General features: G+C 43.8%; 1 protein-coding gene across 4 annotated transcripts in view; it reads left to right on the forward strand.

The window, feature by feature from the left end:
• The first annotated feature begins 3644 nt into the window (after window positions 1-3644).
• LOC130290728 (galectin-9-like) overlaps window positions 3645-24352 on the forward strand; it is a 48296-nt gene continuing 27588 nt past the window's right edge. The window contains exons 1-4 of one of the 4 annotated variants that reach the window (XM_056538758.1): window positions 3645-3905; window positions 4150-4257; window positions 7497-7599; window positions 13017-13081. In XM_056538758.1, the coding sequence (XP_056394733.1) occupies window positions 13055-13081 (27 nt within the window). In that variant the 5' untranslated portion in view covers window positions 3645-3905; window positions 4150-4257; window positions 7497-7599; window positions 13017-13054. Of the gene's footprint in view, window positions 3906-4149; window positions 4258-7496; window positions 7600-12959; window positions 13082-21544; window positions 21631-24352 lie in introns of those variants that run through there. The other 3 variants (XM_056538759.1, XM_056538756.1, XM_056538757.1) reach the window with 3 other exon arrangements.

A 24352-nucleotide genomic window follows, 5' to 3' on the forward strand; every position in this document is an offset into this window, starting at 1 on the left:
GCACAGTGATGTCACAGTTTATTATGAAGCACAGTGATGTCACAGTTTATTATGAAGCACAGTGATGTCACAGTTTATTATGAAGCACAGTGATGTCAGTTTATATATGAAGCACAGTGATGTCACAGTTTATTATGAAGCACAGTGATGTCACAGTTTATTATGAAGCACAGTGATGTCACAGTTTATTATGAAGCACAGTGATGTCACAGTTTATTATGAAGCACGGTGATGTCACAGTTTATTATGAAGCACAGTGATATCACAGTTTATTATGAAGCACAGTGATGTCACAGTTTATTATGAAGCACAGTGATGTCAGTTTATTATGAAGCACAGTGATGTCAGTTTATTATGAAGCACAGTGATGTCACAGTTTATTATGAAGCACAGTGATGTCACAGTTTATTATGAAGCACAGTGATGTCACAGTATATTATGAAGCACAGTGATGTCACAGTTTATTATGAAGCACAGTGATGTCGCAGTTTATGATGAAGCACAGTGATGTCGCAGTTTATTATGAAGCACAGTGATGTCACAGTTTATTATGAAGCACAGTGATGTCAGTTTATTATGAAGCACAGTGATGTCACAGTTTATTATGAAGCACAGTGATGTCACAGTATATTATGAAGCACAGTGATGTCACAGTTTATTATGAAGCACAGTGATGTCACAGTTTATTATGAAGCACAGTGATGCCACAGTTTATTATGAAGCACAGTGATGTCACAGTTTATTATGAAGCACAGTGATGTCACAGTTTATTATGAAGCACAGTAATGTCACAGTTTATTATGAAGCACAGTGATGTCACAGTTTATTATGAAGCACAGTAATGTCACAGTTTATTATGAAGCACAGTGATGTCACAGTTTATTATGAAGCACCGTGATGTCACAGTTTATTATGAAGCACAGTGATATCACAGTTTATTATGAAGCACAGTGATGTCACAGTTTATTATGAAGCACAGTGATGTCACAGTTTATTATGAAGCACAGTGATGTCACAGTTTATTATGAAGCACAGTGATGTCACAGTTTATTATGAAGCACAGTGATGTCACAGTTTATTATGAAGCACAGTGATGTCACAGTTTATTATGAAGCACAGTGATGTCACAGTTTATTATGAAGCACAGTGATGTCACAGAGACTACAGAATGTACAACTGTACGTATGATAAAGATGGCGGGAAGCTATCGAAACGTCACACATACATGGGGGGATAAAACACTTAGATAATATAGATTAATAGATAGATATGAGATAGATAAATCGATGATAGATAGATAGATGATAGATAGATAGCTAGATAGATAGATATGAGATAGATAGATCAGTGTATCCCAATCAGGGGGCCTCTAGCTATTCCAAAACGACAACTCCCATCATGTCTTTGGCTTTATGAGCATACTGGGAGTTGTAGTTTTGCAACAGCTGGAGGCCCCCTGGTTGGGAAACACTGATCTATCTATCAATCATCTATCTATCTATCTATCTATCTCCATCTATCTATTTATGTATTTATCTATCTTTCTATTTATCTATCTATCTATCTCATATCTATCTCAGATAGATGAGAGATAGATAGATAGATAGATAGATGAAAGATAGATAGATATGAGAGATAGATAGATGAAATATAGATAGATAGATACATAAATAGATGGATATATAGATAGATATGAGATAGATAGAAAGATAGATAAATAGATGATAGATAGATAGATAGATAGATACTATCTCTTTCTATCTATCTATAACAAATAAAAACGGCACAACCAAAATCCAGAGATTAGAGAGAAGTTGGGGTGCCCGCATACTTGGAACCTGGGTCCACTGGTTCCTCAATCCAGACAAAGAACAATATGATGCAGCACGCCACAAGTTTGCAGAAAATGGTGGTTTATTCCATCATGTGCATAGTCTATGTACAAGATGGAATAAACCACCATTTTCTGCAAACTTGTGGCATGCTGCATCATATTGTTCTTTATCTATCTATCTTTCTATATTCTATCTATCTATATCATATCCATCTATCTCCTATCTATCTATCTATCTATCTATATCATATCTATCTATCATCTATATAACTTTCTATGTATCTCATATCTATCTATATATCCATCTATTTATGTATCTATCTATCTATATATCTATCTATCTTTCATCTATCTCTCATCTATCTGAGATAGATATGACATAGATAGATAGATAAATAGAAAGATAGATAGATACATAAATAGATGGATAGATAGATATGAGATAGATAGATATGATATAGATAGATAGATATGAGATAGATATGAGATAGATAGATAGGAGATAGATGGATGGATAGATAGATAATAGATAGATGAGAGATAGATAGATAGATAGATAGATAGATAGATAGATAGATAGATGATTGATTGATGGATAGATCAGTGTTTCCCAACTAGGGGGGCCTCCAGCTGTTGCAAAACTGGATTATGGGGGTGCTACTGCTGGGGGAGGGTGCTGGTGGATGATGGGGGTGTTACTGCTGGGGGGTGCTACTGCTGGGGGGGTGCTGGTTGATGATAGGAGTGCTACTGCTGGGGGGGGGGGCGGGTGCTGGTGCATGATGGGGATGCTACTGCTGGGGGGGTGCTGGTGGATGATGGGGTGCAGCCTCATCATCCACCAGCAACACCTCCCCCCAGAAATAGCACCCCCATCATCCACCGTGACCAGCAACACCTCCCCCAGAAATAGCACCCCCATCATCCACCAGCACCCCCCCCCGCCTGCTGGATGATGGTGGTGCTACTGCTTTTTCTCTGTACCTGGCTGACTGGTGCAGACTGGTTGCTGGCTGGCTCGGCTGCTCCAACTGTCCCCTGGCTAGTGTGGGCCTGATCAGTGCGGACGGCGCGTCTTGTTAGTGGATTGCAACTCAAAATCAGCAAAAATGTGTAAACCAAAAGGCGCAAAAAAAGGCACAAAAAACCCTGCTTGCTCCTTTTTTGCCCCTTTTTTAGACACAAAAAACTGTCTAAAGACAATGATAAATGTGGGCTATAGAGTCCACCAAACAGGACAGCAAGGGAACATGGGTGCAACTCCTGTACTGGGCCACCACAGGTGCACCGAAGACACACAAGTGCTGTACTCTCTGGCACTCCCATAGATAATGTATGAAGTGTGACACGCTGTTCTCTGCAGCAGGGAGAGCTTGGGCCCCATTCAGGAAATTGTGTGGGGTCCCAGCAGGCCCGTCGCAAGAGGACAGGCAAACCAAGCAATTGCTTGGGGCCCCGAGATGGCCCAGAGCCCCGAAGCAGAGCCGGTGTTTGCCTGTCCTCCTTCGCTATCCCTTTCAGCAGGCAGCTCGCCCTGTCGGCCTGCCGGGCCAGCAGTGCAAGAGCCTGCCTGGAGCGGGAGGCAGAGACTGAAGTCGCTGCCTCCAGCTCCTTTTTGTGCCCCGACCCCAGGGCCGCCATCAGGGGGGTACCGAATCCGTGGTCGCCCCTTTCACCTCCTGGCTCAGTCGGAGGGGATGTGATGGGACCCGCAGGTGAATGGTTCAGTTATGCACATGCTGGGACCGATGCTGGCACAGTCCCTGCATGTGCATAACTGAACCATTCACCTGCGGGTCAAATCACATCCCCTCCGACTGAGCCAGGAGGTGAAAGGGGCGACCACGGATTCGGGACACCTGCCCCGAATCCCTGAGCAACCACAGCCAACACTGAGTGTTCCTTTAAGACGCACACAGTATTGAGCGTGCGCTCGGCTGCGGCGGCTGATGTGACAGGAAGGAGCCGCCAACTCTGTCCTGTCACTCCAGCCCGGACTTCCTGTGCGGCAGCGGCTCTGCTGAGGCTGAGAGAAGTGGAGCTGCAGGAGCAGCGGGGGAACGAGGCAGAGGTGAGTGGTGTTTTTCGTTTTTCCATGGAGCTGTGTGAAGGGGCCATGTCAGGGGGCATTATTATGTGTGGGGCCATGTGAGGGGGCATTATAATGTATGAGGACAATGTTGGGGCGTAATACTATACAGGGGCACAGAAGGGACTACTATATGGGGCAGTGTAATACATATAGGGGGTTTGTATAGAGGTGAGGATTTTATACAAAGTCCTGTAGTGAGAAGCCTAAAATGTTTGTCTGGCAGATTCGGTGAAGACGAGTTGTGATCGGGAGACGTCTTCATGATGACCCAGGACAGATGGAGAAGAAAGAGAAAAGTGAACGACTCCGATCAGAGAAGACGCCCCTGTGAGTATGTATCTATAATGACTTATATGGTCTGCAGCCCCTGTGTACAGCTCAAATCTACTCCTATATAGGGGTTATTGATCTTTTGTATAGTGTTTTTTATTCAATAACAATATAGCAGTGTTAGGCAGTGGTAATGGTAGTGGTCATGGTGTGGCGGAATTATATGTCCCTTGTATTGTGGTGTTATTAGTGATACTGGTCTGTGTATAGTGGCTTTTATTTCCTTACATTATGGTGGTATTATTTAGTCACTGCAGAATTAATATGGAGTGGCGATATTATTTTATGTTTCTAAGCCCGTCACGTGACTGTGCGCGGCGCACGGCGTTAGTTACATCTCAGTGACTCTGACAGTGAGTACCCCTAACTACTTGCCTACTGGGGGGGGGATTAATCTGGGGTACTACCTTCCTACTGGGGGAGGAGGGGGTTAATCTGGGGCTACTACCTGCCTACTGGGGGGAGGGGGTTAATCTGGGCCTCCCCAGTAGTCAGGTAGTACCCCCAGATTAACCCTCTCCCCCCCCAGTAGGAAGGTAGCACCCCCAGATGAACCCCATCCTTGGGTACAGGGGGTACTACCTGCCTACTGGGGGGGGGGGGGGTTAATCTGGGCCTCCCCAGTAGTCAGGTAGTACCCCCAGATTAACCCTCTCCCCCCCCAGTAGGAAGGTAGCACCCCCAGATGAACCCCATCCTTGGGTACAGGGGGTACTACCTGCCTACTGGGGGGGGGGGGGTTAATCTGGGGGTACTACCTGCCTACTGGGGGGAGGGGATTAATCTGGTGTACTACCTGCCTACTGGGAGGGGGTAATCTGGGGGTAATACCTGCCTACTGGGGGGAGGGGGTTAATCTGGGGGTACTACATTGTATCCAATATACATTAAACATTCAGTAGGAAGGTTGTACCCCCAGATTAACCCCCACCCCCCGCCCTGTAGGAAGGTAGTGCCCCAAGATTAACCCCCTCTTCCCCCAGTAGGAAGGTAGCACCCCCAGATGAACCCCCTCCTGGGGTACGGGGGGTACTACCTGCCTACTGGGGGGAGGGGGTTAATGTGGGGGTGCTACATGCCTACTGGGAGAGGGGGTTAATCTAGGGGTACCACCTGCCTACTGGGGGAGGGGGTTAATCTAGGGGTACTACCTGCCTACTGGGGGGAGGGGGTTAATCTGGGGGTACTACATTGTATCCAATATACATTAAACATTTGCAAAAAAAAAATTCAAACAAAGAGTGTAATGTCCGGCACTGCTGCTGATATTCTCACGTTACTGGACTATGGGACGTGTAGGAGTGTTCCCCGAAGTATTGGTGGTGCTCTGACTATGAATAGTGAATCACAAATCTTGAAGCAAAGAGGAATGGTAGAAAAAGTCGGCAAACTCACCAAAAACTTCTTTTCCAGGGTAATTTCTTTATTTCATACTCACATATAAAAGGTAGATACAAAAGGTGGGAGAGGGATCACAGTGGGGGGCATTCACTGTCTGGCGACAGACTCTGTTTCGCTCGGTGCTCGAGCTTCTTCTGGCCTGTAAGGAAAGATGGAAGTTTTTTTTTAAACTTCCCTCCCGAACACTCATTGGATGAATGCACAATGGCCTGCTCTCCTCTGACCCACTCATGGCACCACATAGGGATGGGATGGGGATGCTCCGGCTCTTTTTTTCTGGGTATCCTCTCACCCCTATATGCCCCTCTGTCACCCCTGTACACCCATCTACAGCCCCCCTTCACCTTTCTACACCCCTCTCTCCCCCCAGTGGTGCCATTACCCAATAAATTGATACTGACTTGAGAGACTTGAAGAATGATCCTGGTAGCTGGGTTCTGTCAAGGTCTTGTAGCTTCCTCCGCCAGGGCATGAACTTTCACCGTATGTGCGATCCTTGCAGAATAACCGGATAAAGTGGATTTGATCTGGGCCTTCCCTTAGAACACACAACACACCTTACACCTTTACCACACTGATGCTCAGACTGATCTGGGGCAACTCCTCCCCCCAACTACACTATATGGGCTAGAATTTAGGGGTTCCCATTGGCAGGCATGGTGACATGGGATACACTGTTCCTCTGCTTAAAGTCACAGTAACACATAAATAACATACAGAAGATAACAGAAGATAAAATTATTATAAAAAATATATTAACTCTTGTCAAAGTGCTGAGACATAATTAGCACAGCAATAAGTCTCTCAGTGGGCCCAACACCTGTGCTGCAGGTCTGAAGCCACAGGACAGCCTTTGGTGCTGGGACACAACACATGCACACTCCTTTACACTCCTATGTCACCCTTGTACACATCTCTTTCCCCCCTGTACAAAGCTGTCACACTCTACACTCATTTTACCCCTCTACATACTCTCTCTGTCATCCATGTACATCCCTCTATACCCCTCTGTCACCCATGCACACTCCTCTGTTACCCCTTTACGCCCCTCTGTACCAATGCATGCCTCCCTACACCCTTCTACACTCCTCGTCACCTCTCTTCAACTATACACTATACTCTGGATATACACTAGACTCATGGAGTGTTGTGACTAAAATAGAGTTTGTGACGCCAGGGTAGTGTTAACCTCCACACTCCAAGGATAGCAGCTTCCTGGGCCAAGCGCTGATGCAATAAAGACCACATATGCAGGGTTACGGAAACTACTTCAACTTTAGGAACTTGCAGGTTAAACAGGAACAGTTCAGTAATTAATGAAATGTTCACCAAGGATGCTTTAAGAATCACAGTTCAAGGCATTATGGGACTTGTAGTCCATGCTCACTAGCTTCTTGTTCAGCTGAAATATACTTTAGACTGGTCTGAACTTGACTGAATAACTTGGATAAAACTTTGGAGCTAACAAACTTAGAAATCCTGTGTTAGGGCTCACGCCAGACTGGAACTAATGGGACCTGAGTTGCCTGAGGCTTTCTTTCTTATGTTATCCTTTCGGAACTTGAGTCTGGAAGCATTTGTGGGTGGTCGGTGGGAGTCAGGTAGAAATTTTGTTTGTGGGGAAAGCTAATGGCATTTGGGTGAGGCTAGAGGCCCTGTCTGTGGGGGAGTATGGAGGCATTCTCACCTGACCTTTCCATCCCCACCAACCCACTTACCTACCCACTTTACTGTTTTACTATGCTAAACGGCAGAATTATTACCGTTTGGGACCCTATAGGTGGGGAAAAGGGGATGTAATGCTAGAAAAGTGCACAGCCTAAAATGTTTGTATTGCAGATTCTGTGGCAAAGAGTTGTGACTGGAAGAAAACGTCATGATGGTCTGGGCCAGATGGAGAAGAAAGAGGAAAGTGAACAACTGATCAGAGAAGATGTCATCTGTGAGTCTCTGCATACAGCAGCACTGTAATCTACGTAGCTAATAGATACATACAAGTCATGGCCGTAAATGTTGGCACCCCTGAAATTTTTGAAGTGAAGTATTTCCCACAGAAAAGGATTGCAGTAACACATGTTTTGCTATACACATGTTTATTCCCTTTGTGTGTATTGGAACTAAACCAAAAAAAGAGAGGAAAAAATTGGACATAATGTCACCAAACTCCAAAAATGGGCTGGACAAAATTATTGGCACCCTTAACTTAATATTTGGTTGCACACCTTTTGGAAAAAAATAACTGAAATCAGTGTTTTCCTATAACCATCAATAAGCTTCTTACACCTCTCAGCCGGAATATTGGACCACTCTTCCTTTACAAACTGCTCCAGGTCTCTCTTATTGGAAGGCGCCTTTTCCCAACAGTAATTTTAAGATCTCTCCACAGGTGATCAATGGGATTTAGATCTGGACTCATTGCTGTCACTTCAGAACTCTCCAGTGCTTTGTTGTCATCCATTTCTGGGGGCTTTTTGATGTATGTTTGGGGTCATTGTCCTGCTGGATCTCGGACGCAAATTTGTTGGTAATCCTCAGATTTAATTATGCCTTGTACACATTCAAGGCCCCCAGTGCAAGAGGCAGCAAAACAACCCCAAAACATCATTGACCCTCCACCATATTTCACTGTAGGTACTGTGTTCTTTTCTTTGTAGGTCTCATTCCGTTTTCAGTAAACAGTAGAATGATGTGCTTTACCAAAAAGCTCTATCTTGGTCTTATTTGTCCAAAAGACATTTTCCCAGAAGGATTTTGGCTTACTCACGTTCATTTTGGCAAAATGTAGCCTTGCTTTTCTATGTCTCTGTGTCAGCAGTGGGGTCCTCCTGGGTCTCCTCCATAGCGTTTCATTTCATTTAAATGTCGACAGATAGTTTGCGCTGACACTGATGCTCCCTGAGCCTGCAGGACAGCTTGCATATCTTTGGAACTTGTTTGGGGCTGCTTATCCACTATCCAGACTATTGTGCGTTGATACCTTTCTTCATTTTTTCTCTTACGTCCACGCCCAAGGAGATTAGCTACAGTGCCATGGGTTGCAAACTTCTTGATAATGTTGCGCACTGTGGACAAAGGCAAATCTAGATCTCTGGAGACGGACTTGTAACCTTGAGATTGTTGATTGTTCCCTTCTCCTCTTCATGTTGTCCATGCTTAGTGTGGCACACGCAGACAAACAATGCAAAGACTAAGTGAACTTCTCTCCTTTTTATCTGCTTTCAGGTATGATTTTTACATTGCCCACACCTGTTACTTGCCCCAGGTGAGTTTAAAGGAGCATCACATGCTTGAAACAATCTTATTTTCCCACAATTTTGAAAGGGTGCCAATAATTTTGTCCAGTCCATTTTTGGAGTTTGGTGACATTATGTCCAATTTGCTTTTTTTTCCTCTCTTTTTCTGGTTTACTTCCAATACACACAAAGGGAATAAACATATGTATAGTAAAACATGTGTTACTGCAATCCTTTTCTGTGAGAAATACTCAGTTTTCTAGAAAAATTTCAGGGGTGCCAACATTTATGACATGACTGTATATTATCTGTTGAACTTTAGAGTCCAGATTCTAAAGTTGTAGCTTTGTGATTTTTTTTACTTTATTTTCTTTAACGTGCGCTGGATGTTAGGCCTATTACAAAGTTCAGCTGAATATTTAAGCAATCACATTGTAGTGTAATGGGTTATGTTACTATTTTGCCTATTACCAAAACAGGAGGTAGTGATTACAAATCCTACCCGAGGTTCTTTTTATTTTTGTACTTAGTGGAAGATGCTGTATGTATATATGTATATATATATATATATATATATATATATATATTTTTTTTTTTTTTTTTTATATATAGCGCCTACAGATTCCGCAACGCTTACAATTATGGGGTACAAACAAAGACAAGTATCAGACATAAAATTACACACATATATATATATATATATATATATATATATATATATATAACTTACATGTGATTTGGAGATTGTGGTGTTTATTATTTTTTATGGGAAAATGTATTAATCATTGGAAGTGGTTAGTGAGAGCTAAAAAAAAAAAAAAGGAACATCTTGTGATCTTACTGTGCAGTGGCATGAACTTGCCAATAGATGGTACTGTTCCCCAACTTTGAAGGAACGGAATGGAACTGGCTTCAATGGTTACATGGCGATTTACCCTGTGCCGCTAGATATTGTATAGAACAGTGGTCTCCAACCTGCGGACCTCCAGATGTTGCAAAACTACAACTCCCAGCATGCTGGGAGTTGTAGTTTTGCAACATCTGGAGGTCCGCAGGTTGGAGACCACTGGTATAGAATGTAAATTGTAAGGCCATTGTTTCCCAACCTTTTTCAGCTTCGGGTACCCCTTGGAAAATTTTTTTTGCTGGGCACCCCCACCAAATGATTTTTTGCCAAAAGACAAAAAATAGCTTAAAATAACCAATGCACGATACCTATATATTTGCTGCTTTGAGGCTTTGTTGCCTCTAATTGTGCCCATCAGTTCCATTTATGAACATGGTACACGGTACATCCGCCCATGTCTACTGATCATTTGACCTTCATCTGATCTACTACTCGGCCATGCCTAATGCTTGTTTATCTCTGTTATAGTTAAATTCCTTGTAAATATTAGAGATGAGTGAACTTACAGTAAATTCAATTCCTCACAAACTTCTCGGCTCGGCAGTTGATGACTTTTCCTGCATTAATGAGTTCAGCTTTCCGGTGCTCCGGTGGGCTGGAAAAGGTGGATACAGTCCTAGGAGACTCTTTCCTAGGAATGTATCCACCTTTTCCAGCCCACCGGAGCACCTGAAAGCTGAACTCATTTATGCAGGATAAGTCATCAACTGCCGAGCCGAGAAGTTCGTGACGAATCGAATTTACTGTAAGTTCGCTCATATCTAGTAAATACAATAGAACTATTTAAAAGTTTAAAGCTTGTTTTAACAACAAGTACCGTATTTATCGGGGTATACCACGCACCGGCCTATAACACGCACCCTCATTTTACCAAGGATATTTGGGTAAAAAAAGTTTTTTACCCAAATATCCATGATAAAATGAGGGTGCGTGTGTGCGCGTGTATACCCCGATATACCCCCAGGAAAGGCAGGGGGAGAGAGGCCGTCGCTGCCCGCTTCTCTCCCCCTGCCTTTCCTGGGGTCTAGAGCGCTGCTGTCGGCCCTTTTCACCCCCTGGTTATCGGCGCCGCTGCCCGTTCTGTCCCCCTGACTATCGGTGCCGGCGCCGATAGCCAGGGGGAGAGAAGGGGCAGCGGCACCCATTGTCGGCGCCGCTGCCCCGTTGCCTCCCCCCATCCCCGGTGGCATAATTACCTGAGTCGGGTCCGCGCTGCTCCAGGCCTCCGTCGTGCGTCCCCAGCGTCGTTGCTCTGCATGGCGCGGCGCTCTGACGTCATGCGCCGCGCCGTTCAGCGCATAGCAACGACGCCGGGGACGCACGACGGAGGCCTGGAGCAGCGCGGACCCGACTCAGGTAATTATGCCACCGGGGATGGGGGGAGGCAACGGGGCAATGGGTGCCGCTGCCCCTTCTCTCCCCCTGGCTGTCGGCGCCGCTTCTCTCCCCCTGGCTATCGGCGCCGGCACCGATAGTCAGGGGGACAGAACGGGCAGCGGCGCCGATAACCAGGGGGTGAAAAGGGCCGACAGCAGCGCTCTAGACCCCAGGAAAGGCAGGGGGAGAGAAGCGGGCAGCGACGGCCTCTCTCCCCCTGCCTTTCCTGGGGGTGTATCGGCGTATAACACGCACACAGACTTTAGGCTAAAAATTTTAGCCTAAAAAGTGCGTGTTATACGCCGATAAATACGGTATACATTTGAGTTATTTTATGTATTGTATATTTCAGTAGTATGTTCTTTTTGACATTCATTCGGTGATAATATCCCCATGACCCAGCGGTACTGTATCAAAACCTTTGTACAAATTTTAAACCGCATACGGTTTGAAAAAAATGATGTCCGGTTGCCTCAGTTTTTAAGAAAAAAAACGAATACGTTTTTAACTTTTTACTCCATTATGAATAACGTTTCACTTGTTTGATTGAAATTCCAAGAAAAAAAAAATGTTGGTGTCAAAAACCGTACGGTGAAAACCAGATGGAACCGTATACACATACGGTTCTGTACGGGTCACATTGACTCCCATGTTAAACAAAAAAAACATATACGGTTTACATACGGTTTTTCACCTGGACCAAAAACTGTGGTAGTTTACAGTTTCGTGTACAGGAAAAAGAAACCAGACAAATTAGTGGAGCAGGGGCACAGTTCATTAGTGAGGCAGGGGCACAGTTCATTATGGGGCACAGTTCATTAGTGAGGCAGGGGCACAGTTCATTAGTGAAGCAGGGGCACAGTTCATTAGTGAAGCAGGGGCACAGTTCATTAGTGAAGCAGGGGCACAGTTCATTAGGGAAGCAGGGGCACAGTTCATTAGTGAAGCAGGGTCACAGTTCATTAGTGAGGCAGGGGCACAGTTCATTAGTGGAGCAGGGGCACAGTTCATTAGTGAAGCAGGGGCACAGTTCATTAGTGGAGCAGGGGCACAGTTCATTAGTGAAGCAGGGGCACAGTTCATTAGTGGAGCAGGGGCACAGTTCATTAGTGGAGCAGGGGCACAGTTAATTATGGGGCACAGTTCATTAGTGAAGCAGGGGCACAGTTCATTAGTGAGGCAATGGCACAGTTCATTAGGGGAGTAGTGGCACAGTTCATTAGGGGAGTAGTGGCACAGTTAATTAGCAGGGCACAGTTCATTGGTGGAGCAGTGGCACAGTTCGTAAGGGGAGCAGTGGCACAGTTCATTAGGGTGGCACAGTTCATGCTTCCAGCCTAGAAACATAGAATGCACTGGCAGATAAGAACTATTTGGCCCATCTAGTCCGCCCAATATTCTGAATACTATGAATAGTCCCTGGCACTGTCTTATATGAAGGATAGCCTTATACCTATCCCATCCATGCTTAAAGCGGTACTCCGGCCCTAAGACATCTTATCCACTATCCAAGGGATAGGGGATAAGATGCCGGATCGCGGAGTCTTGCCACTGGGGACCCCTGCAATCTCTCATGCAGCACCCCGCTATAATCAGCCTCCGGAGCGAACATCACTCTGGGTTTGATGAATCACAATCACGGGGCCGGAGTATCGTAACATCACGGCTCCGCCCCATGTGACGTCACACCCCGCCCCCTCAATGCAAGCCTTTAAGCTTTTTCACTGTATTTGCAGCTTTATTTATTTATTTTAATCACATTCAATCCTAGGAGCCATAAATTCCACATAAAGGGGATTGCGGTAATCCTGACATCCAAATATTAAATGGTTACATTTCCAGGAGTTGGCGTCCTTCACAGTCTAAATAACAGGAGCCAGATGGGAGGAAGTAAAGGTAACGAGATGGTATGTCCCAATGATTCAAGCAGTCAAAGGCAGATATGATCAAAGGAGATGCTTAAAAGGGTCCATTAAAGGACCCTTTCTCTCCCCTGTGCCTGACAAAAAGGGTAAGGTCTGCTCAAAATGGGCCTGCAATGAAATAAACAAATGATCTAATCTATGTTGAGATATAAGACACCTTCTATAAGTGACGCTGAGGTGCAGGTGACATATTTATATGAGCATAGTGCCCCCTTCTGGTCCTTCATAGAATGACAACATATTCTTCTCACTTTAGTGCTTCTCAACCACAACTACAACTCCTAGTGTGCCCAGACGCTCCCTTAGCATAACTCTGCCGCACACCGTGTCCTTGAATGTAACCTTGCCACATACTATACTCCTAAATATAATACTGGCACATACTGTGCTCTTAAATATAATACTGCCATATAATGTGCCCCTGAATATAACCCTACCACACTGTGCCCCTAGATATAATGCTACCACACAGTGTTCTCCTTCAGTTTAAATACTGTGCCCCTTAAGATGATCCTGCTACACACTATGGGAGGATTTATCAAAACCTGTAGAGGAGAAGTGTGGAAGTTGCTCATAGTAATCAATCAGATTTGTTTTACATCTTTCAGAGGCCTTATAAACAATTAACCCCTTAAGGACTCAGCCCATTTTGGCCTTAAGGACTCAGACAATTAAATTTTTACGTTTTCATTTTTTCCTCCTCGCCTTCTAAAAATCATAACTCTTTTATATTTTCATCCACAGACTAGTATGAGGGCTTGTTTTTTGCGCGACCAGTTGTCCTTTGTAATGACATCACTCATTATATCATAAAATGTATGGCGCAACCAAAAAACACTATTTTTGTGGGGAAATGAAAACGAAAAACGCAATTTTGCTAATTTTGGAAGGTTTCGTTTTCACGCCGTACCATTTATGGTAAAAATGACGTGTGTTCTTTATTCTGAGGGTCAATACGATTAAAATGATACCCATTATTATATACTTTTATATTATTGTTGCGCTTAAAAAAAATCACAAACTTTTTAACCAAATTATTACGTTTATAATCCCTTTATTTTGATGACCTATAACTTTTTTATTTTTCAGTATAAGCGGCGGTATGGGGGCTAATTTTTTGCGCCATGATCTGTACTTTTTTTTTATACCACATTTGCATATAAAAAACTTTTAATACATTTTTTATAATTTTTTTTTAAATAAAATGTATTTAAAAAGTAGGAATTTTGGACTTTTTTTTTTTTTCGTTCACGCCGTTAACCGTACGGGATCATTAACATTTTATTTTAATAGTTCGGACATTTACGCACGCGGCGATACCAAATATGTCTATAAAAAATGTTTTTTACGCTTTTTGGGGGTAAAATAGGAAAAAACGGACGTTTTACTTTTTTATTGGGGGAGGGGATTTTACACTTTTTTTTAACTTTTACTTTTACATTTTTTTACATTTTTTTTTTACACTTGAATAGTCCCCATAGGGGACTATTCATAGCAATACCATGATTGCTAATACTGATCTGTTCTATGTATAGGACATAGAACAGATCAGTGTTTTCGGTGATCTCCTGTTCTGGTCTGCTCGATCCCAGACCAGAGCAGGAGACGCCGGGAGCCGGACGGAGGCAGGAGAGGGGACCTCCGTCCGGCGTTCTGAATGATCGGATCCCCGCAGCAGCACTGCGGGCGATCCGATCGTTCATTTAAATCGCGAACTGCCGCAGATGCCGGGATCTGTATTGATCCCGGCACCTGAGGGGTTAATGGCGGACGCCCGCGAGATCGAGGGCGTCGGCCATTGCCGGCGGGTCCCTGGCTGCGATCAGCAGCCGGGATCAGCCGCGCATGACACGGGCATCGCTCCGATGCCCGCGGTTATGCACAGGACGTAAATGTACGTCCTGGTGCGTTAAGTACCACCTCACCAGGACGTACATTTACGTCCTGTGTCCTTAAGGGGTTAAAGGGGTATTCCAGGCAAAAACTTTTTTTTATATATATCAACTGGCTCCGGAAAGTTAAACAGATTTGTAAATTACTTCTATTAAAAAATCTTAATCCTTCCAATAGTTATTAGCTTCTGAAGTTGAGTTGTTGTTTTCTGTCTAACTGCTTTCTGATGACTCGTGTCCCGGGAGCTGTGCAGTTCCTATGGGGATATTCTCCCATCATGCACAGCTCCCGGGACATGACATCATCATTGAGCAGTTAGACAGAAAACTTCAGAAGCTAATAACTATTGGAAGGATTAAGATTTTTTAATAGAAGTAATTTACAAATCTGTTTAACTTTCCGGAGCCAGTTGATATATTAAAAAAACGTTTTTGCCTGGAATACCCCTTTAAGGAAGGAATCTTGTTGGCTGCAATAGGAAACTGCATCACTCTTCCTCTACACAGGTTTTGATAAACTTCCCCCATATATATCTGGGGTGAGGGTAAATGTTATTTCCCTAGGGGCAGATGGCATTAACCCATTGTGTTCATGACATCAGGGCGTGGTTTAACCTCTACACCACCTGAGGTATGGCCGCTGGATTCTGGGCTAGGCACGGGGGCAAATAATGACTCTGACTCCAAGTTACAGAACAACGGCAGCTTTACTGAGGTAGACAGGTGTAACAGTCTTGACAGCTCAGTTAGGCCCAAGGAGGTGACCAGTGACTTCAGAGACCGCAGGGCTCGCTGGGACCTATAGTGGATCTGGAGAATTTGCTGAAGGCCCATACTGTCTGTATACAGACTGATCTTGACTGACTTGACATGACTGACTTCACCCCGTATGTAGCTTACCAGGTTTTGACTTTCACTTGTGGGACACTTGGTTGGTAGAAGTGTGGCTGCGTGGTCGGCCTTGGGTCTCCTCAGGACACCAGACACTCTCTTCAGGTCTTGACTTTACTGTAGCTCAGATAAGACTGGAACTCAAGAGACTGAACTAGCTCCTCCCTTAGTTTATATAGGGGAGACTCTGGAGGGGTCCCATAGGTCACCCTATCAGTCACATGATCACTGGTACCTTCCTTGGTTATGTGGTGTCCCGGTATCGTATTGCATACCGTACCTAGTGGGGTGGTCCCCAAAGTCAGAGTAACTACACTACGCTCAGGTAGGGTCCCCCAGGTGGGACAGCCCCTAGTCGCCACTCCTCTACTCTAATTCTATAATGTTGATATATGTATATATTTAGTAATAATATATATTTAATATAATGTTAGTATACTTACCTTATTAGCGTCACAGGACCTTCAGTCATGTGACCATGTTAATATCCTCTAGTGTTGAGCAGTATAGGCCATATTCGAATTTGCGATATTTTGCGAATATATGGCCGAATATTCATCATATATTCGCTAAATGCGCATATTCGTAATATTCGCGTAATATTTTCGCATATGTGAAAATTCGCATAAGCGAAAATTTGCGTTATCCTAAAATTAGCATAAATGAACATTTGCATGTGAGGAAATTAGCATATGCGAAAATTTGCATAAGTGAAAATTTGCATATGCAAATTTTCCCCAAATGTGAAAATTCGTACGCCAGTCTCACACAGTAGTATTAGAGCCTTCTTTACACCACACAAGCTGGAAGCAGAGAGGGATGATCTCTGTGATGTGTACTGTGAAAAAAAAAAAAAAACAATATTCGTAATTACGAATATATAGTGCTATATTCACGAATATTCGCGAATATGCAATATTCGCGAATAAAATTTGCATTGCGAATATTCGCAAGCAACACTAATATCCTCTATGGTATGTTAGAGGACCTTTGGAGGTCCTTGGGTCCATAATCCTTTGTAATGGTGATTGACACAAGTATTGGACCAATTAGCTCTAGTCCAGCCCCTGCCCATAAAAGGGAGCTGTAGCCAATTATCTCTTGGGTTGCTGCTCTCGTGGATGCCGGACTAGCAGGACGGATCTGCGCAACTTGCAAAGACATGCTAAGCCTGAAAACCTACCGGCCTCAGCTGAACTAAACCATGAGTTCTAACTAACCCCCGCTAAAGCTAGCGTGACTACTGGACCGCAACTAAATCCCCTAAATCCAGTGGAACAGCGCATAATACCTTAACCCCTTGGGGACGGAGCCCATTATAACCCTAAGGACGGGAGCATTTTTTGCAAATCTGACCACTGTCACTTTAAGCATTAATAGCTCTGGAATGCTTTTACTTATAAATTTGATTCCGAGATAGTTTTTTCGTGACATATTCTACTTTATGTTAGTGGTAAATTTTTGTCCATACTTGCATCATTTCTTGGTGAAAAATTCCAAAATTTCATGGAAAATTTTGCATTTTTCTAACTTTGAAGCTCTCTGCTTTTAAGGAAAATAGATATTCCAAATAAATTATATATTGATTCACATATACAATATGTCTACTTTATGATTGCATCATAAAGTTGACATGTTTTTACTTTTGGAAGACATCAGAGGGCTTCAAAGTTCAGCAGCAATTTTCCAATTTTTCGCAAAATTTTCAAAATAAAAATTTTTCAGGGACCAGTTCAGGTTTGAAGTTGATTTGAAGGGTTTTCTGGTTAGAAATACCCCATAAATTACCCCATTACAAAAACTGCACCCCTCAAAGTATTCAAAATGACATTCATTAAGTGTGTTAACCCTTTAGGTGTTTCACAGGAATAGCAGCAAAGTGAAGGAGAAAATTCAAAATCTTCATTGTTTACACGCGCATGTTCTTGTAGACCCAGTTTTTGAATTTTTACAAGGGGTAAAAGGAAAAAAATCCTCTCAAAATTTGTAACCCAATTTCTCTCGAGTAAGAAAATACCTCATATGTGTATGTCAAGTGTTCGGCGGGTGCACTAGAGGGCTCAGAAGCGAAGGAGCAACAATGGGATTTTGGAGAGTGAGTTTTTCTGAAATGGTTTTTGGGGGGCATGTCCCATTTAGGAAGCCCCTATGGTGCCAGGACAGCAACCCCCCCCCCCCCCACATCGCACACTATTATGGAAACTACACCCCTCAAGGAACGTAACAAGGGGTACAGTGAGCCTTAATACCCCACAGGTGTTTGACAACTTTTTGTTAAAGTCGGATGTGTAAATGAAAAAAAAAAAAATTTCACTAAAATGCAGGTTTTTCCCCAAATTTTACTTTTTTACAAGGGGTAAAAGGAGAAAATGCCCCCCAAAATTTGTAACCCCATTTCTTCTGAGTATGGAAATGCCCCATGTTTGGACGTCAAGTGCACTACGAGCGAACTACAATGCTCAGAAGAGGTGGAGCGTCACTGAGCTTTTAGAGAGATAATTTGTTTGGAATGGAAGTCGGGGGCCATGTGCGTTTACAAAGCCCCCCGTGGTGCCAGAACAGTGGACCCCCCCCCCACATGTGACCCCATTTTGGAAACTACACCCCTTACAGAATTTAATAAGGGGTGCAGTGAGCATTTACACTCTACTGGTGTTTGACAAATCTTTGGAACAGTGGGCTGTGCAAACAAAAAAATTAAATTTTTCATTTTCACGGACCACTGTTCCAAAAAATCTGTCAGACACCTGTGGGGCATAAATGCTCACTGTACCCCTTGTTACATTCCGTGAGGGGTGTAGCTTCCAAAATGTATGGGTATTTATTTTTTTGGGTTTATGTCAGAACCGCTGTAAAATCAGCCACCCCTGTGCAAATCACCAATTTAGGCCTCAAATGTACATAGTGTGCTCTCACTCCTGAGCCTTGTTGTGTGCCCGCAGAGCATTTTACACCTAGATATGTGGTATTTCTGTACTCAGGAGAAATTGCGTTACAAATTTTGTGGGTCTTTTTTTCCTTTTACCTCTTGTGAAAATAAAAGGTAAAGGGCAACACCAGCATGTTAGTGTAAAAAAAAATTTTTTTACACTAACAGGCTGGTGTAGACCCCAACTTTTCCTTTTCATAAGGGGTAAAAGGAGAAAAAGCCCCCCAAAATTTGTAGTGCAATTTCTCTCGAAATTATACATAATTCATATACATGGAACTGGTGTATGATTATCACTTTATTTTTTGTATCGTGGTTAAGTGATCATCATACACCAGATCCATTTATAATAATTATGTAAATGTATTGAATTAATTTTTAATGAATTAAATAAAAGTTATGTGATGTCCCAGTACGGGATATAGTCCAGTACAGTACTTAGGCCCCTTCAGGTTGAGTCCTTCTGTGTCCTAGGGGCTCTCCTGTAGTGTCTCCCCCATAGTAATTTATATATAGTGTATAGTGTTATGTGTGTTATGTATTAAGGACCTCTGAATTAGTCACATGAAAATGTGTTCACATGATGTAATAATGGTGTAAAGAAAGAAAATGACCTGGCATCGCTGCTTCACACACTTATTGAACCAATCTCATAAGACACAATAATGCAGCTTGACTGTCCGGAGCACAGATATCGGTGGTGCCAAACTTGTAATAGGTGCAGTTCACTGTACAATAGGTAAGTAGAAGAAAAGACAAGTGCACTCACCACTTCATATGCTTCATCTATATTTATTGTTCCATTTGGGATACAAAGACACAGGTGCAGGGAGACGACAATTTTACTGTGTATGTCCTCATTTGTTGATGCGTTTCTTTCTATGTCGGTAAAACCATAAGACCGCTGTTCCACCTTGTGAGCGAACACCTTCGTTCCTTAAGGACAGGTGTAGGAGCCTCCCGGCTGATAGGTCACATACATGATATGAATGGTGGTCTCCCTGATACACTGAGATTTGGAGCCATTGAAAGAGTCGAGAAGTCAGTTAGGTTTGCAGATAAAGAATCGAAGTTATTGCGTAAGGAAGCATTCTGGATTGCTTATATAAACGCAACAGGACCACTTGGTCTAAATGATCGCAATGAGCTCAGTGCGTGTTTGTAAAGATATCTATAATGTTTTAGATTTGCAACCCGGAACCTCTATCCAGTGTTTCTCATGAGGTTAAGATGTTGTTTTTACATGTATATGTTTTTAAAACTCCCTGTTTGATGTTTTGTACTTAGTACAGGTGTTTTCTGTCTAGGTATTGGATCTTTGTATACATGTTACCTAGGTTACCCCTTCCGGTGGGGGCCTTTTTAAACAAACCTTTCCACCTATGACATAGTAAGGGGCCTAAAGAAGCACAAGTCTGTGCCGAATGGTTCCGTAGCCCGCTAAACACCGCGTCTTTGTCGTCTCACTGCACCTGTGTCTTTGTATCCCAAATGGAACAATAAATATAGATGAAGCATATGAAGTGGTGAGTGCACTTGTCTTTTCTTCTACTTACCTATTGTTCACATGATGTGTTTGTTACCCAGAGAGCACCAGCTAACCAGGTGACCTGCAGGTTGACTCTGGGAACCTAGCGGTCACCGGTGAAAGACGTCAACTCCTCCAGGCCTCGGGCGCACCTTTTCCAGCAACAATTTTGCTAAAAAAGTGCCCACCCCCCTGGAAGTCACACACAGTTGCCCCCTTATGGGCTAGGGTCCCCAAATTTGCAGGGGAGACAGAGGAGATTCATCAGATTCAGGGGACCTTAAGCTAGTCAATCAAACCTTCCGATCTCGAACGGCGTCTGGCCAAAGTCTGGGACTACTGGTGTGGCCCCCTTTTGGGCTAGGGTCCCCACATTTTTAGGGGTGGTAGAGGAGATATAGACCTTTCAGGGGACCCCAGTCCGTGCGACCTTCTGTTCCGTGGCCACACAAAGGTGTCGAACCGCTTGTGGGGCCCCAATCAGACCTTTCAGATGAGCCCTCAAACTAGTCGGTGGGACCTTCCTACAAGGAACAGTAACTGACGCAAACCGGTCACACCGAGTGCCGCTTTAACCACGTGTGTGGCCCTTTAAGAGCAATCTTTGGTTACCGAGTCCCTGCGACCTTCCGTTCGGGGGCTGCGGCCGTCCAAAATCGGGGTACGCTGCAGGCCCTTTGTGACTTCTATAGCTATGTCACTGATGATGGAAGAAGTAGTACTACACAAAAAAAAAATTCAATAAAGAAAAAAAAAAGGTAAAAACACACACACACACACATTATTAAAATACATTACAAATAAAAAGTTTTACAAAATTAATTATAACAAAAAATATTATTTTTACTTTTAAATGGCCCCTATCTACATTTTGTATTACAATTTCATTATAAAACTATACATTTCGTAAAATAAATTTTTTGCCATCCCTACTGCATTTTTATTTTTTATTTTCTTTGGTACCCAACAAATTTTGAATAAAAACATCAAAGGTGCCAAAAATGCAATTTCCACTCAAAGACAAAAACGACAAAAAAAAGGCAAGAAAAAAAAAATACAGGAAAATGCAATGGTGAAGTCGAAAGTTAGCCGTACCATTTTAGAGATTGTTTGCATAAGATAAATACTTACACCTACAGTACATAATACACCTCCCTATGACCTCTGTACTGTACTTCCTGTTTTCTTTTAGTCATTCCCTACTTCCCCCTTAGAAACGAAACTTTTCTCACTTATTCCTGCGCACGACCAGAAACAACACATGGCAGCATTCGCGCCCATTTACAATCCCGTAAGTACTGATTTATTCACTCCTATCTCTATTTATAGTCTAGATACAGCGGCCTCAAAACTGTGGCCCCCCAGTGGATGCAAAACTACAACTCCCAGCATGCCCGGACAGCCAACGGCTGTCCGGGCATGCTGGGAGTTGTAGTTTTGCAACAGTTTACAGGGCTACCGTTTGGAGACCACTCTTTTAAACTATAAGATCATGATTAATATTATTTGGCATCTTTGAGGCTACCAAAAAATTCTGTTTTTTAAAGATTTTTTATTTTTATTTTAATACTATTGATTCTATATTGTTTTTTTTTTTTGTTGTTTTTTTTACACATTTCTATTCTGTTGCTCTGTATAAATACATTTGTTAGGGTGCATTCACACTATGTTTCTTAAGATACGGGACCGTATACAGCTGGGGAGAGGGGGGCGGGGCAACCGCACGCTGCCGTATGCGGTCCCCTATCTAATGTATTTCAATGGGCGACCGGAGTGAAACGCTGCCTCCGGTCGGCTCCGTTTTGCCCCGTGTACGGTTTCCCGACCGGACCTAAAAACGCTGTTGACTACGTTTGAAGGTCCAGTCGTAGAGATGAGCGAACTTGCAGTAAATTCGATTCGTCACGAACTTCTCAGCTCGGCGGTTGCTGACTTTTCCTGCATAAATTAGTTCAGCTTTCCGGTGCTCCGGTGGGCTGGAAAAGGTGGATACAGTCCTAGGAAAGAGTCTCCTAGGACTGTATCCACCTTTTCCAGCCCACCGGAGCACCTGAAGGCTGAACTAATTTATGCAGGAAAAGTCAGCAACTGCCGAGCCGAGAAGTCCGTGACGAATCGAATTTACTGTAAGTTCGCTCATCTCTATCCAGTCGGGAAACCGTATACGGGCCAAAACGGAGCCAACCGGAGGCAGCGTTTCACTCCGGTCGCTCATTGAAATACATTAGATACAGGACCGCATACGGCAGCGTGCGGTTGCCCCGCCCCCGACTCTCCGCCCCCCTCTCCCCAGCCGTATACGGTCCCGTATCTTAAGAAACGTAGTGTGCATGCACCCTTACATTGCTGGAAAACATGAGATTTTGCAGTATACGCCAGTAGTCCCCAACCTTCCAATCTCTATTGTTTTCTCCTTTGCTAAAAATCATATGTGGTGACGAGGTCGAGTATCTGTGATGCCAGGAGAGGACTCTGTAGCGGTATCTGTACTGGGTTAAAGGAGATCTCTAGGATAGATAAAAATTATCCCCCTATCCTAAACATAGGGGATAAGTGTCAGATCGCGGGGGGTCCGACTGCTGGGACCCCCAACAATCTCCCACCCAGCACCGCGGCTCTCCTTCTGAGAGATAGATTAGAAGTACAGTAAAACTTCTAGCAGTAGTACAGAAAACGTATCCCATATCCTAAGTGATTTCCCGTACAAGGCCCCAGCTATCCGGCCAGATAGCGGGTGTCAACGACAGCACGAAGTGGCGGCCGACACGCCCCATCAATACAGCGCTATGGCCGAAGGCAGCTTTCCGGCTCTCCCATAGAGATATTGCGGAAAGCGTGTCACTTATCCTTAAGTTAGGGGATAAGTTTTCCAATACTGGACTACTCCTTTAACCATTAAAGTGCAATACCAAATATTATTAAAGACTAGGCAAACACAACAATGTCAGCAGCAGCAAATAGATTTTCTGCCAAAAATAACTCCTCCACTCCTGGAGGGCTTAATATTTCAAAAACTATATACACACGGCCAGATCCCGACATCATCAGAACTACTGTACTAGGGTTAATCTTGCAAAAAAAAAATAAATAAAAAAAAAATATATATATATATATATATATATATATATATATATGTTAATAATAAAACTAATTTGTGGCAAAATCCAATAGCATGTACATGTGTGTGTTTGTGTGTGTATGTGTGGTGAGCCACGGGGTGCAAAGGTGAGGTGTATGGGGCAAATGTTGTAGCACAGGGGCAGGTGTTATGAACCCTTAAATGTTCGTGACGACAGGGCGTGGTTTTCCCGGTAATTACCCGAACTGTAGTACCGCTATCCCAAGGTTAGGCAGGGCAATAATAGTCCAAGACCAGGTCAGGGTTAACGGTAGCATTACGGGATTGAAAAATGTATCCCCTTTCCTAAGGATAGGAGATAAGTTTTAGATCGCGGGGGGTCCGACCGCTGGGGCCCCCGGCTCTCTGGTTAGAGAGGGCGTGTTGACCACCGCACGAAGCAGCGGCTGACACGCCCCCTCCATACACTGCTATGGGAGAGCCGGAAATTGCCGAAGGCAGCGCTTCGGCTCTCCCATAGCAGTAAATGGAGTAAATGGAGGGCGCTTGTCATCTGCCGCCTCGTGCGGTGGTCGACACGCGCTCTCTATGCAGAGAGCCGCGGCCCCGTACGGGAGATCATGGGGGGCCCCAGCGGTCGGACCCCCCGCGATCTGAAACTTATCCCCTATCCTTATGATAGGGGATAAAATTTTCAATCCCGTAGTTCTCCTTTAATACATAACACACATAACACTATATATTAGATATATTATTATGGGGGAGACACTGCAGGAGGGCCCCTAGGACACAGAGGGACTCAACCTGACAGGGCCTAGGAACTGTACGGGACTATATCCCGTACTAGGACATCACATATGTGTATGTGTGTATATATATATAATCATCTCCATTAAAGGGGTTATCCAGGAATAGAAAAACAGCTAATTTCTTT

Source organism: Hyla sarda, chromosome 9 (assembly GCF_029499605.1).
Source record: "Hyla sarda isolate aHylSar1 chromosome 9, aHylSar1.hap1, whole genome shotgun sequence".
Lineage (NCBI taxonomy): Eukaryota > Metazoa > Chordata > Amphibia > Anura > Hylidae > Hyla > Hyla sarda.